The sequence below is a fragment of the Aptenodytes patagonicus genome, chromosome 4 (genome assembly GCF_965638725.1).
Source record: "Aptenodytes patagonicus chromosome 4, bAptPat1.pri.cur, whole genome shotgun sequence".
Lineage (NCBI taxonomy): Eukaryota > Metazoa > Chordata > Aves > Sphenisciformes > Spheniscidae > Aptenodytes > Aptenodytes patagonicus.
Window position 1 is genome coordinate 41,710,149 of NC_134952.1, and position 12,426 is coordinate 41,722,574.

The following is a 12,426-nucleotide window of genomic DNA, read 5'->3' on the forward strand; positions in this document are numbered from 1 at the left end:
TTTTACTGCTTACATCACAAGGAGAAGACATTTTGCATGTTGTTTCCCTTTTACTTAGAAGATACTGAAAATCTGTAATGCTGTAAAGCCTACCTAAGCAGCCTCTGCTAGCAAGACTCCATGTTAAAAGGCAGGCTGGACAGTCAAATGAAAATGACATTTTCATACATTTGCCTGTTTCCTGTGTGTCGAGTCCTAGACTTTTTCAGGTGCAGAGAGAAACTCATGTACTGTAGCCTAGAGGATGATTCAGACTGCATGTACCTGCTTTCAACATTTGTCCCTGTGAAAAATGTGCTTTTTTCTTTTCGCTGACAGTAGCAGAAAAAACACTTTCTGAGACACACAGGAGGAAAGCAGCATGTTTGTGACAGGGTGTTTGTTTTTGAAATATGGCATCTCTCTGAAAGCTGCTTAAAGGTTTGGAATGGGGGGAATGGGATGGGCAGAGACGGATAACCGGACAGGGGACAGGTGAGCCACAACAAATGCATCATGTATCAAATACAAACAGCTGTGGTGAGTGATATATTATGTGACTATACTTTCAGTCCTTTCTTTTTTTCACCATCTATTATAGTGTCTTCTGCATCTCAGGCAAATTCACCATATTCGACTTTAGTGATGTCTTTTCACTTCCTTAAATACAGGTCAATTATAACCACAGGGTTAGAAACTGGCAGGTAATACCTTCCTTCCTCAGAATCAAACCAAAGCTCTTTCCAGCCCCCTCTTAGCAAGACTTCAGACTCACCAAAGACACTTCTTCAGCAATCACAATCAAATTTCAGTTTAGAGGTATGTGAGGAAGGATCCACAATATACAAAGTACTTCTAAGAGAAGACCACTTAACAAAAAAGTATGCACGTGAATAGTCTCACTGACTTAAGTGTTCTCCTGGATCAGTGCTTGACATAATGGCATTTTTGAATTCACACTTAAAAGTCCTTATTCTAATTTTACACTTAACTAGACAGTCTTCTAGCTTCAGGTAGGTTGTCTGCTAGGTTCTCATAAAATTAGAGGATTAGACTTAGAGACTGCAGGGTCTATAGGAAAGTATCAAGTACTCCCCTTAGATTCTGAAGGATGAAGACATGCATTTCGATCCTTTTCTTCATAACATACCCAGGTGAGGGTATTAACTGTATTCAGGCATATATGGCTTTCCCTTCCTCCCTCCCCTTTCCCTCCCATCCGTATGTTTCATCATGAGACAGGTTTCTCAGCCTAAATTTACCAAAAAATTCTTTGTTCCCATACAAGGTTATGATTTTGACAGACATTTTTCTGAAAAGACTGATTTAACTGAACTTTTCTTGACTGACTCCAATTCTGTGTAGAGCTAGAGCTCCTGGTCAGAGTTAACCTTTGAGAATACACCTGCTCAAGCTCTAGAGACAGCTCAGCTAATTGCTTCTCTTTTTCTCAATGTTTTATTAAACCATTCCTTGCCCAACAAGTATACTAGAGCTTGAAACGTTACAGCATGGAGATTTTATCTCTTCAAAAAATTGGATCGCATCCTAAACCCTCTGGTATACAAATAATAAATAATGTCTTATGGATTAAGAAAGCAGTTAATAACTAGCCTTCCTTACCACAAATGTTATTATTTATTTACCACAATTTCTAACATGAAATGCAGGCCCTAGGATCATAAGTCAGATTAACTTGTGTTTCCTTCCTCTTTTGTCTTTTTCAAAGTCAGTTATTATAGCTCATGATTATAAAGTTTTGTATGTGTTTGTTATCCCTTTGGACTAGGTCAAACAGCCACTGGCTCTCAGGAATTAGATTGTATTGACTTTTAAAACTACCATGTATAAAGAAATGTTCATTTGACCACAAAGTCAAAAGACACGAAAAGAAGTTAGGTTAAAAGGCTACGTTTAAAGTAAACTTCAGGGGCTTCCTTGAACGTTAAATCCTCTTTCTTTTCAAAGTGAAAACTGCTATTCTAGTCAGTATTTAGGTCCAAATGGATTAGAAATAGAGCGGTTAGGATAAATTATTAGACTTTTTCATCCTATATGCTTACCATCTTGGGACATTTTACTAGGATTAGGCTTTTCTACCAGGTGAATTCCAACTGATGAATACAAAATTTTTTGGCACTGGCATTTTATCTGCAAGAGTACAGCAAAATTTCTAGTGATTCAACTGTTGCAAAAGTCCAAAAATAGATGGGTTTGGAGATGTTTCATTTCAGGTATATGTTGACAGAAGAGAACATGTATGAATAATATATAATTGCAATAGGGCAGCTGAAGAATTTCCAAAGTCTATTTTCTTTGTAATTAAAAAGGCATGCTTGTTGCAAGAAATATTTACTTTTACCAAGTAACCCTAGCAATGGTCAGACGATTGAGTTTCAGTGCCGGAATGCCCTTGGGAGGTCAGTGAATCCATTTTCCTGACCTAAGTCAGGATCAGTTATACCTAATTCATCCCAGTCATAAAAATTCCACAAGCTCCCCTGCAATCTATTCCAATGGTTTAGACAGTTTTTTACTCATGCCTTTTTTGGCCTCTCATAGCTTCTCTAGAAGGGGCACAGAGAACTTCATTCCTTTATGTGGCCATTTGCACATTTCTATTCAGTCTTCTTTTCTTTAAATATTCCCAGTTGGTACAATCTTTTTTTTGCTCATTCTCCTTCCCTGGAAATTCTCCTAATAAGTCCATATAATTCCTCAAAACTGTGTTTGCAACATGAAGCTTAGCCAGTAACAGTTGAGAGCAGCCAAAACATCACATCATGCAAGTTATACACTGGTTTATCCAAACCAGTTTGCCATTTGCCTTTTTAACAACAGCATGGTATTGACCCATATCAAGATTGTGACCTTCCATAACTCCCAGGTCTTTTTCCAGAACTACCGCAGAGCCATTCATTTTCCATCTTATGTTTGTGAATTTGATTATTCCTGGCTAAATGTAGTATCTTGTATTTGCACCTACCGACTCTCCTGTATTTTTCAGACTCTTTGTCCAAATCATTGAATTCAATTTTAACTCTAAACGTATCCTCAAACAATTTTGCAGTTTTTCCAGGTTGGAGTCTTTTGTAAATTTAATTAAAACTATGGATTATTCCTTCTCAATACTGATTAAAAACACAGGAGAACTGAAATCTCTCTCTTAAAAAGCATATGATAGAACTTGGATAAAACCCCTGCAGTAAACGAGTGTAGCAAACAAAATAAGAGCTGTTGAGATTTATGGAAAATTATACAGTTATACAAAATGTAATTAGGTACGGAGCTGTATCAAGACATTTTGGCATCCAAAGCTCATCTATCCTTGCCATTTTCCTTATGCCTTTTCCACTTACAGTCACTGCCTCTTTCTGACACCATCTAGTACATCTGCAGCTTCCCTTCGCAGACAACCGTAACAGCAGCATCAAAGGCAATTCTTAGGTATAACTGCACCCTCTGGCTATCGTTTTTTATGGTTGTAAGTATGGACCTCGCTCAATGATTCCAAATAACTGAAAGGCAGATTTCTTTTCAGAGGCCCAATCCAATTTGTACAGAATTAACAAAAATTTTGAAGTGTCCGGGATTGTGTTATAAACACATTTATAAATAAAAACTGTTATTGCAACATAATATGCAAACTACTCATTGCTGTTTTCCAATAGGCGTCACAATAGGTATAAGATATTGTCCTGGTTTCAGCTGGGATAGAGTTAATTTTTCTCCTAGTAGCTGATACAGTGCTGTGTTTTGGATTTAGGATGAGAATAATGTTGATAACACACCGATGTTTTAGTTGTTGCTAAGCAGTGTTTATACTAAGTCAAGGACTTTTCAGCTTCCCACGCTCTTCCAGGTGCACAAGAAGCTGGGAGAGAGCACAGCTGGGACAGCTGACCCAAACTGGCCAAAGGGATATTCCATACCATGTGACATCATGCTCAGTATATAAACTGGGGGGAGCTGGTCAGGGGGGCAGCAATCGCTACTCGGGGACTGGCTAAGCGTTGGTCGGCAGGTGGTGAGCAGTTGCATCACTTGTGTTTCCTGGGTTTTGTTTCTCTCTTTCTGTTGTTTTCCTTTTCATTAAAATTTATTATTATTATTATTATTATTATTATTATTATTATTATTATTATTATTATTATTATTATTATTATTGTTGTTATTATTTTATTTTATTTTAATCGTTAAACTGTTCTTATCTCTACCCACAAGTTTTCTTATTTTTGCCTTTCTGATTCTCTCCCCCATCCCACCAGGGGTGGGGGGAGGGTGAGCAAGCAGCGGTGTGGTGCATGGTTGCCGACTGCGGTTAAACCATGACAGAGATTTTTCAGAAAGGGTCTCATTTCTTCATGATTACACAAATGGCATAGTGAATCCTGAGAACACGGGAATTTTGGTTCCCAATTTAAGACTTCATTTGGTAGTCAGTATATGATCCATAGTGCTTTGTCTCCGTCAGAGAAAGAAATCTGGCCAATGAACACAACTATTTCATTACTATTATATTACTAATGTGACGGAAACATTCCTTCAGAATGAATGAATATTAATTATTCATTTACAGTTACACTCCTTTTGGTCTTGAAAGACAAAAGGAAAAAAATGGCAGAACTAGAAGTCATAGAGGGATACTGAAACATACCTATGATCAGTGCTTTTTCTTAGTTGCATTTACATTGTACAGGGAAAAACATGAACTGTGTGCATATACTGAATAACACTGATTTTAGATTAGCTTTTAATATACTTAGTTTTCAGGAATAGTCAGTTTTTTAATTCTACTATCAAAAATCTAAAGATCACCATATCTTTAATGAGGAAAGTAGACATGCAAACCAGATTGTCTTTAATGGTAATCACACCTCTTTTCTTTTGTTTTCTTTTTGGTCAACCCATCCGTTTTGATGAAAGTATTTTGAGGGAGTTCTTGATGGAAATGAAATCAGTGAATCATTGCAGCATAGCAATGGCTTGAGATGTACAGGACCTATAGACGGGACTTTGCCTCAAATCTACAGTACAAATTTAAGGGTAAACTATGAAGAAGATGTCCCATTTGTCATAATGTGATATCCAATCATTAACAGAGGCCCTGTCCTTTTGTCTGAAATAATGTCGTCCCATGTGAACTCCATATACCTTCATTGCTACCTGTATGTGATGACGTGAAATGTTGATAAAGGTATCTGTCTTGTTAATTTCATAATCCATTTTGATCTGTTTAAATCTGGATTAAAAGATAGTATTAAGATTTTACTTTCTGCAACTTCAAAGGAACAGTGACATCAGTTCAAGGAGAAATCAGTTGCTACCAGATCAGCATTTAAACCAAGCTGTTTGTAGTGCAAAACAATTCAATAACACTTTTCTTCTCAAAAATGAACAGTAAAAAATATAGTTTTCAAATAACCAAAGTCAAGGCTTCAAATAATTCTTCAAGCTGTTACTACAACCTGCAGTCAAAAGGCTATAGAGATATTTTCAGCCTTTATGCATATGACTCCTCAAGAGAAAGGTATTAAATATATGGACAGAAAAAAACGTAGTCACACAGCTTTCTAATACTTTATAGCTAAGTATTTTGTAGAACAACGCTGATACAAAAATAAACTAATCGAAACTATTTCCTTCAGGCCTCCAAAGAATTCTAACTTTCTAAATAAAAATTGTTATCTAAATTTACTTCCATTCTTTAATTACAGTCATTTTAGTAGAGATGGTAAAATATTTATATGTAGCTGTATGCAGAATATTGTTAATTCCAAAGCTGCATGTGTGAAAAGTGCATTCATATTAAACCTTTATTAAAGTTCATTCATAATAAGATTTTAAAAGCTTTATCAAAAATCAATAAGAAATCATTCATTTTCTTTTCTTCAGTGATGATGCACTAAACAACTACACAAAAGACCAAAAAAAAAAAAGCTTTCTTATTACATTTAAAAAAAAAATTTCAACCAAAATGCAGGACTTCTTTAGGAAGATTCACTGTCCAGAATCTCAACTGAGACATACAAGGTATTTCCATTAGATGATTTCACCCGCTGTGGACTCGAACACATGCATTATGAGAAATATTTCTAGTCGAAAAGAGGGACGGTAGCCAAGATAAAAGCAAATGGAGTGTCACTGACATTTTACAAAAATGCCTTCGAAAAAGCACTCAAGTTAATATCAATAAAAACAGTAACTGCATCTTTCCCACTGTGCACCCTCAGATATGAACCTGAGGCCAAATTAATGATTTTTCTGCATTATGAACCTGCTGGAAAACTTGCAGAAGCACATTTTGGATATACCAGCTGGTACCCCAGAAAAAAAAGTATGGTGGTACCTGGCATGTTACAATGCTCCGGCAGGTGCCCTTTCCTGCAGATCGATTAGCCCTAGCACTTTGGTCTGACTTGGCAGGCTCCAACCATCCTGCCTGCCCTCACGGAGACAGCATCCCACAGACACTGGGCAGAAATGCTAGACTCCTAGAAAGACCTTCACATCACTTCCTCACCAACAGACAGCGTTTCCAAGCAGCCTGCTTGCAGACTAAATTCAGGATGTCTGCACGCAAAAAAATAAGCAGAGACCTGGCCTTTAAAACCATTCTAGGGGATTGCTCAATTCAGGTAAGCATAGAACAAAGTCAGTAAAGTCTTAGGATATAGTGCCTCATCCTGAAAACACACCAACTGAAAGCTGCTACTCAGAAGAGTTATTTTATTATCTTTTTGAGCCTGTGCAATCATAAGCATTATTTTCTGGAGAAGCATGGAAAGATTTAAACCCTGAGTAGTACGTATGAAGGTGCTTAAATGGCAAGTTTAGTGTACGTTCTCACAGTCCATGTATTTGTAACTTCTGTTAACTGGAATACAACACTACGACTCTTCTGGAATACAACTACTATAAAGATGTTATTTCCCATTCTTTTCTGACAGGAGAGGAACACTATTGTAGTAATTGATCTTTATTTTATCACGTCATCAAATAATGATCCTATCATTTTGTATTTCTGTTATTCATTTCCATATTGAAGTCAGTGATTTTTCCTCCTCCTTTTCTTTCATGTTAACTTTTCTTTATTTTTTGTTTTTATAGGAGAAGTCTAATACAGATTTGAAGTATAGTAGTTTCAGTGAACTACATTAGTCTATAAGTTTATTCAATTTGCATATATGAAAAAGTACTGCAGTCGGGTAATAACTACAGCAGTTGGGTGGTAACTACAGCTCTGCTGGATGCTCGTGCTGATTGCCAACTAGTTCACTTCAAACTTAGAAATTGATCTGCATTCTTTTGTAGATAACTTATTCAACTAATATTGATAACAAACATCATTGGAAATTTTTTAAACAAAGTAATTAACAATGGTTCTTCTAGCAAGTACTACTTAATCGAAACTTTAAATGTGTTTAGAATTAATTCTCCATTCCAAAACATTTCCAGATTTTCCAAATGTCACAGGCATTTTCAAAATGAAAAATTTGGAAGTTTGGATTTAAACTGTGTTCATTAAGAAATTACATTTGTATAAAGTAAGAGGTTTAAATAAAACAAAAATTCTTCAGAATTACTGGACTGAAACACTAATTATTTGACTTGCTTTGGTAAATAATTTTTTTTTACCCTTTTAATTTAAGCTAGAAAAAGCTTCAAAATACCAAAAATTCTATTACAAAAAGAAAATTTACTGCTGCTCAATTGTTTTTTTAATACTTATGGAAATTATTTCCCAAAATACTTATTTAAGAAATAACATATACATAATACTTTGTCATACTTCATAAAAGTCTAGCATCCTAAAGCAACTATGCTAAATTAGACATGAATTTAAAATGAGTATTAGAAAAATTGTGAATGCCATCAAAATTTATGACTATCCTTGAGTAGCATACATAGTGAAGGAATACACTGGAATATATTTCAGAACCAAATTTGGCCCTGGCTTCACAGTCTATGTATCATTTATTTGCCTGCACTTGTACCTCCTTTATTACTTGAGAGTACCTATAACCAGGTAAAGAGAAGTACAAAATGTGTCTCCAGACAGAAGCCACATTCTTGAAATGAATGCTATGGAAATATGTATATCTTCAGACCATCTACTTTTGTTTCTTTGCCACGTGATTAAAAACCACTTTCTCTTATAACTCCCTGAATTCAGAATGTCTTTGCCAGTTATCCCCTGAATTGACAGAAGAATGAGTCAGAAGAAAAATCTGGCCTTTAGCTTTCATGCACTTTATTTTAAACTAAGACACTTTACATACTATTCACAGGGAACGGCAGAAATAAGGCATACAGATAAGATTAACTAAATATACAATGACCAAATGGGCAGAATTCTCGCTAATATAATTAACATGAACATCATTAGTGCTTGTATGATGAGTATCTCTAGAGGCCAGGATCCCATTTTGTTAAGCAACGTACAGAGCTAATGGCTGCTGTCTAAAAGAACAGTGTGAAGTTTGCCCAGTTGAAGACTGCGGATATTTACGGTAAATGGGGAAAATCAAACCAAATCAGAAGTTGTGTGCCTGATTACCACTAGTTTACTAAGCTTCCCCTTTTCTCTAAATAGATTAAAGAATCTATAAACATATAGGAAAATTCTGTGCTTGTTAAAGCTGCTGCAATATTTTTGACAGACACTGATAGGGCTGGAATTTCAACCAGTTAAGATAAACTGTAGATTCAAGAAGTCACTGAGGTAATGGTGCAATACTTGCTATTTAGCAGCTGGTGAGATTTCTGTTATTAAAAAAAATTCTTGCTTTTTTCCTTTCTTTTTTTTTCTTTTTTTTTTCTCAACAGGATGATGACGTAAGGGAAAGTCAGTTTAGTTTTACAGCATATGGAATGGGCCCATGTCTGCAAGCAAAAGATGGAGTGACACAAAAGGGGCCAAATAATCCCGCTCAAGCTGCACCAAAAAGCCCTGATGAGATGAGAAAGGTATTCATTGACCGGGCCAAGAAGATAGACACAATATCCAGAGCTTGTTTCCCATTAGCTTTTCTGATTTTCAATATTTTTTATTGGGTAATTTACAAAATCATCAGGCATGAGGACATTCACCAATAACAAGATTAAGGCTTTCTGTTAGAAATGCACATCAGAGGAGTGATTAGGGGAGTTAAAAGCATTGAGGGGGGGAAAAAAAGATCCTGCATGGTCTGCAATGCCCCGTCACAGTGGTATGGAAGAATGACACCCAGAGAAGATACATCTGCTATTGCAAACTTTTTGTGTCAAACTAAATATTAACTTTTTCATTGTAAATCACTCTCTACTAAAGCTTTACTGCCAAGTATTTATACATACTGTTACATAGTAGTATAATTGTACAGGTCTCTCTGATGTTCCTTAATTTTTTTAATTCTGGTGTATTTTTAATTTAAAAAATGGATCCAGAATACCCTAGGTAAATCCCACAGTATTACAGAATAGATTAGTATTTGTAACCTTTCTTTCAATTTTACAAGATAATGACAAATTACTGATTTGAGATTACAGTTTTAAGGACTTTTTCTTGTCTTGAGGACAGTACCAGTGATTTTGAAATGAGCACATTTGACACATTTAAGTTACATAATTTATTCAATGTACTTCATATTACCGTTCTCCTGGAAGGTGTATGTTGAAATAACCTCAGACAACACAAGGTATCTACAGCCTAATAGTCTGCATATCATATGGGAAATACATAAAAATTTGTAAAGTACTGATTCCTGCAAAGGATTTTTTTTTCTTTTAATTACCCACACTTTGATAATTGAAACTTATAATATTTTTTAATCCTTTTTATATTTTTGAAGGGGTTCTTTTCTCAATTGATATAACTCATACAGCTTTTGAGATAGACAAACTACATCAAAATTTTGCAATGCTTTATTTTGATTCAGTGCAAAGAGATCTTGGACCAAAACTAAAAGCAAAGATTCAACTGCTTCACTGAAACATTTGGAGGACGAGTACAGCTGTTTATGCATATTTATCTCCTACATGTTACATAAATACAGGAAGTTTAATTTATTAATATATCAAGTTTTCTGTCTCATTCTTTGAAGTATATTGATATGACTTATATACTGGTTAAGAAGCACTTCACAACTTTGGAAAAATATGCAGCTCTTCTAAAACACAGAAAAGGAGCTGGATGGTCTTTTACATTTATTGTACTTCACATTAATAAATAGGAGAGCAACTATTAAAACTCTTAGAGGAATTTTCCCTGTTTACGATTAAATAAGTCATATTAGTTGCTTCTTTGAATTATAACACAATAGATCACATTTATGGCATAGCTTGTAGGCAAGAGTGTTTACTGTTGCCAATCTTGTCTATTGAAAAACAAAAAATGCTACAATATGGAAATCTGACATTTAGAATTACTAGATACTTTAAGTCCAGTAGCAGAGGTTGTTTCTCATTGCAAAATATTTTTATTTTGAACATATTTTAAATTTTTGGTTTGTTGTTGTTCAGAATGTATATACAAAAGCAAAATACAGCTGAAGGCAGACATCTGGTGCACTGCCAAAGGCATGGTGCATATGAAGTAACAAGCAATGTAACTTTGCAGTGAGGATTATAACATAGCAACCTTGGGTTTCGTTGGGTTTGTTGTTTTCCCCCAAGGATTAGTTAGAGAGATTCTAAAATAGTAGCTCTCAGATTTTGTTCATATGTGCCAGAAAGAAGATGTATAATCCTCCTTTATTTTAAAACAGTATTTTTTTAATAGTTTTGCTTCATTTATGATTTGAAAAGAATTCAGTTCTCTTTAAACAATTATTGTTTGCTGAGGTCATGTCTTGGTTTTGTTGATTTCCTTATGTGCATGTTCCAAAAAATCCTGTTCACTCATGAAGGTGCTCATCTGTGTGTGGGGGTACCATGAACTAATGGCTGACATTTCAGTTGGGTTATATGCATCTCTCTCAAAGTTGTCATTAGCTGTATTGTATGAAAAGGAATGTTAACTCGCTTCTGCTATCAGCGAAGTCAACAGTATTGTGTTTAAGGACTGTTTGAAGTACTGGATCCATAATCAAGAGACAATCGTAAAAAATTACATTATCTTTCAGGCTCATCTCTCTTCTTTCCTCCTAAAATAGCTGACTTGCATTCGATAAAGAATTCTTAACTGAAGGGGTAAGTGCATAAAAAAATGCTGGTCATATCAGAATAACTCCTAGTTATTCTAGTTTATAACACTTGAGTACCTGGTTCACATTGCCTCTTTCCCAATCATTCAATAGTCTGTTGCTCTCGCACATGTAGTACTACCTTATTTTGAAAACATTAACAAATGTGAGTGATGCAGAGCTGAACAAATTTAGCCCTAATTTCTTTCTTTACTCTTTAAGGCAGAAAAGGTCTATGCTCTCAAATAGAGAAATCAGACAGGAAATCTTGAAAGTGATAAAAGAGAGATTGGATTACAACACTGGCAAAATGTCACAGGGACTCAGAAGGAATGTATACTGTTAAGCAAGAAGGACAAGATCCTTCATTCATATATGAACCTATTACCTCAGTGAGGGGGAATAATCCTTGTGTCACATTTCTCTTTGACTAGAGTATGCTAATCTAAGGAAAAATTACAGCATATAGTATATATAACGTAAAAAGCATATATGTATATTATAATTCTTTTCCGACCTCCCTAATGGATTGTTACCTATATGTTCTATTTAAAATAAATGAGATCTGTAGGTTTAATGACTGGACCTAGTGCCTAGTGTTGCCTCTCAGGATGACTTTCTTCAGCCATGCTCTATGGTGAGAGACAAGAAGAGGGTCTCAGACCTGGCCAATGGAAAGTATATCCCTTCCTCTATGTAGTTATATTTCTCTTTCATAGGCCATTACATTGGGAAGTTGAGCATACCCTACTTCTATACAGAAAATGTACATATAATGCTCAGTCTTCTAACAGAGCACATTGAAGATAAAGAGAATTAAATATGTTTAAAACATCATTATGAAAACTCTACAGTGTTGCTGGAACATTTTTTTTTATTTAGCAATCCATTAATAACAAAAGTATTTCAAACAGAGGGCAAAAGCAAAAAATGGTTCCATGATGATTTCAAATGCACAGAACATTTGGCATGTCATTCTGCTGCCCTCAGGTAAGTAAAGATTTTCTATTGCTATGTAATGGAACAAAGATCTCTCCTGAACTGATGGTTTTGTGTTTTTTCACTGGAACCATAACATTTGCCAAAGTAACAGAAGCCTCTGGAGTCCACTAGATAATGTGTTTTTCAAAAGAAAGCAGCTCTTAAAATTTAAATTTCATTTAGATTATTCCTAAATGACTTAGTGTAAAGTCACATGGTAAAGAAAGAGAGAAATGTCATTTGAGATGACAAGAAACTTCAAGGCACAAATGCCTGCTATTCACCACTGACTAGGGGAAAA

General features: G+C 35.2%; 1 protein-coding gene across 2 annotated transcripts in view; it reads left to right on the forward strand.

Moving 5' to 3' along the window:
* The window catches only part of GLRA3 (glycine receptor alpha 3), a 97,034-nt gene extending 87,432 nt beyond the window's left edge, over nt 1–9,602 (forward strand). Inside the window, exons 9-10 of one of the 2 annotated variants that reach the window (XM_076336494.1) lie at nt 4,906–5,025; nt 8,809–9,602. In XM_076336494.1, the coding sequence (XP_076192609.1) occupies nt 4,906–5,025; nt 8,809–9,078 (390 nt within the window). In that variant the 3' untranslated portion in view covers nt 9,079–9,602. The remainder of the gene's footprint in view (nt 1–4,905; nt 5,026–8,808) is intronic. The other variant, XM_076336495.1, reaches the window with a different exon arrangement.
* The last annotated feature ends 2,824 nt before the right edge of the window (nt 9,603–12,426 follow it).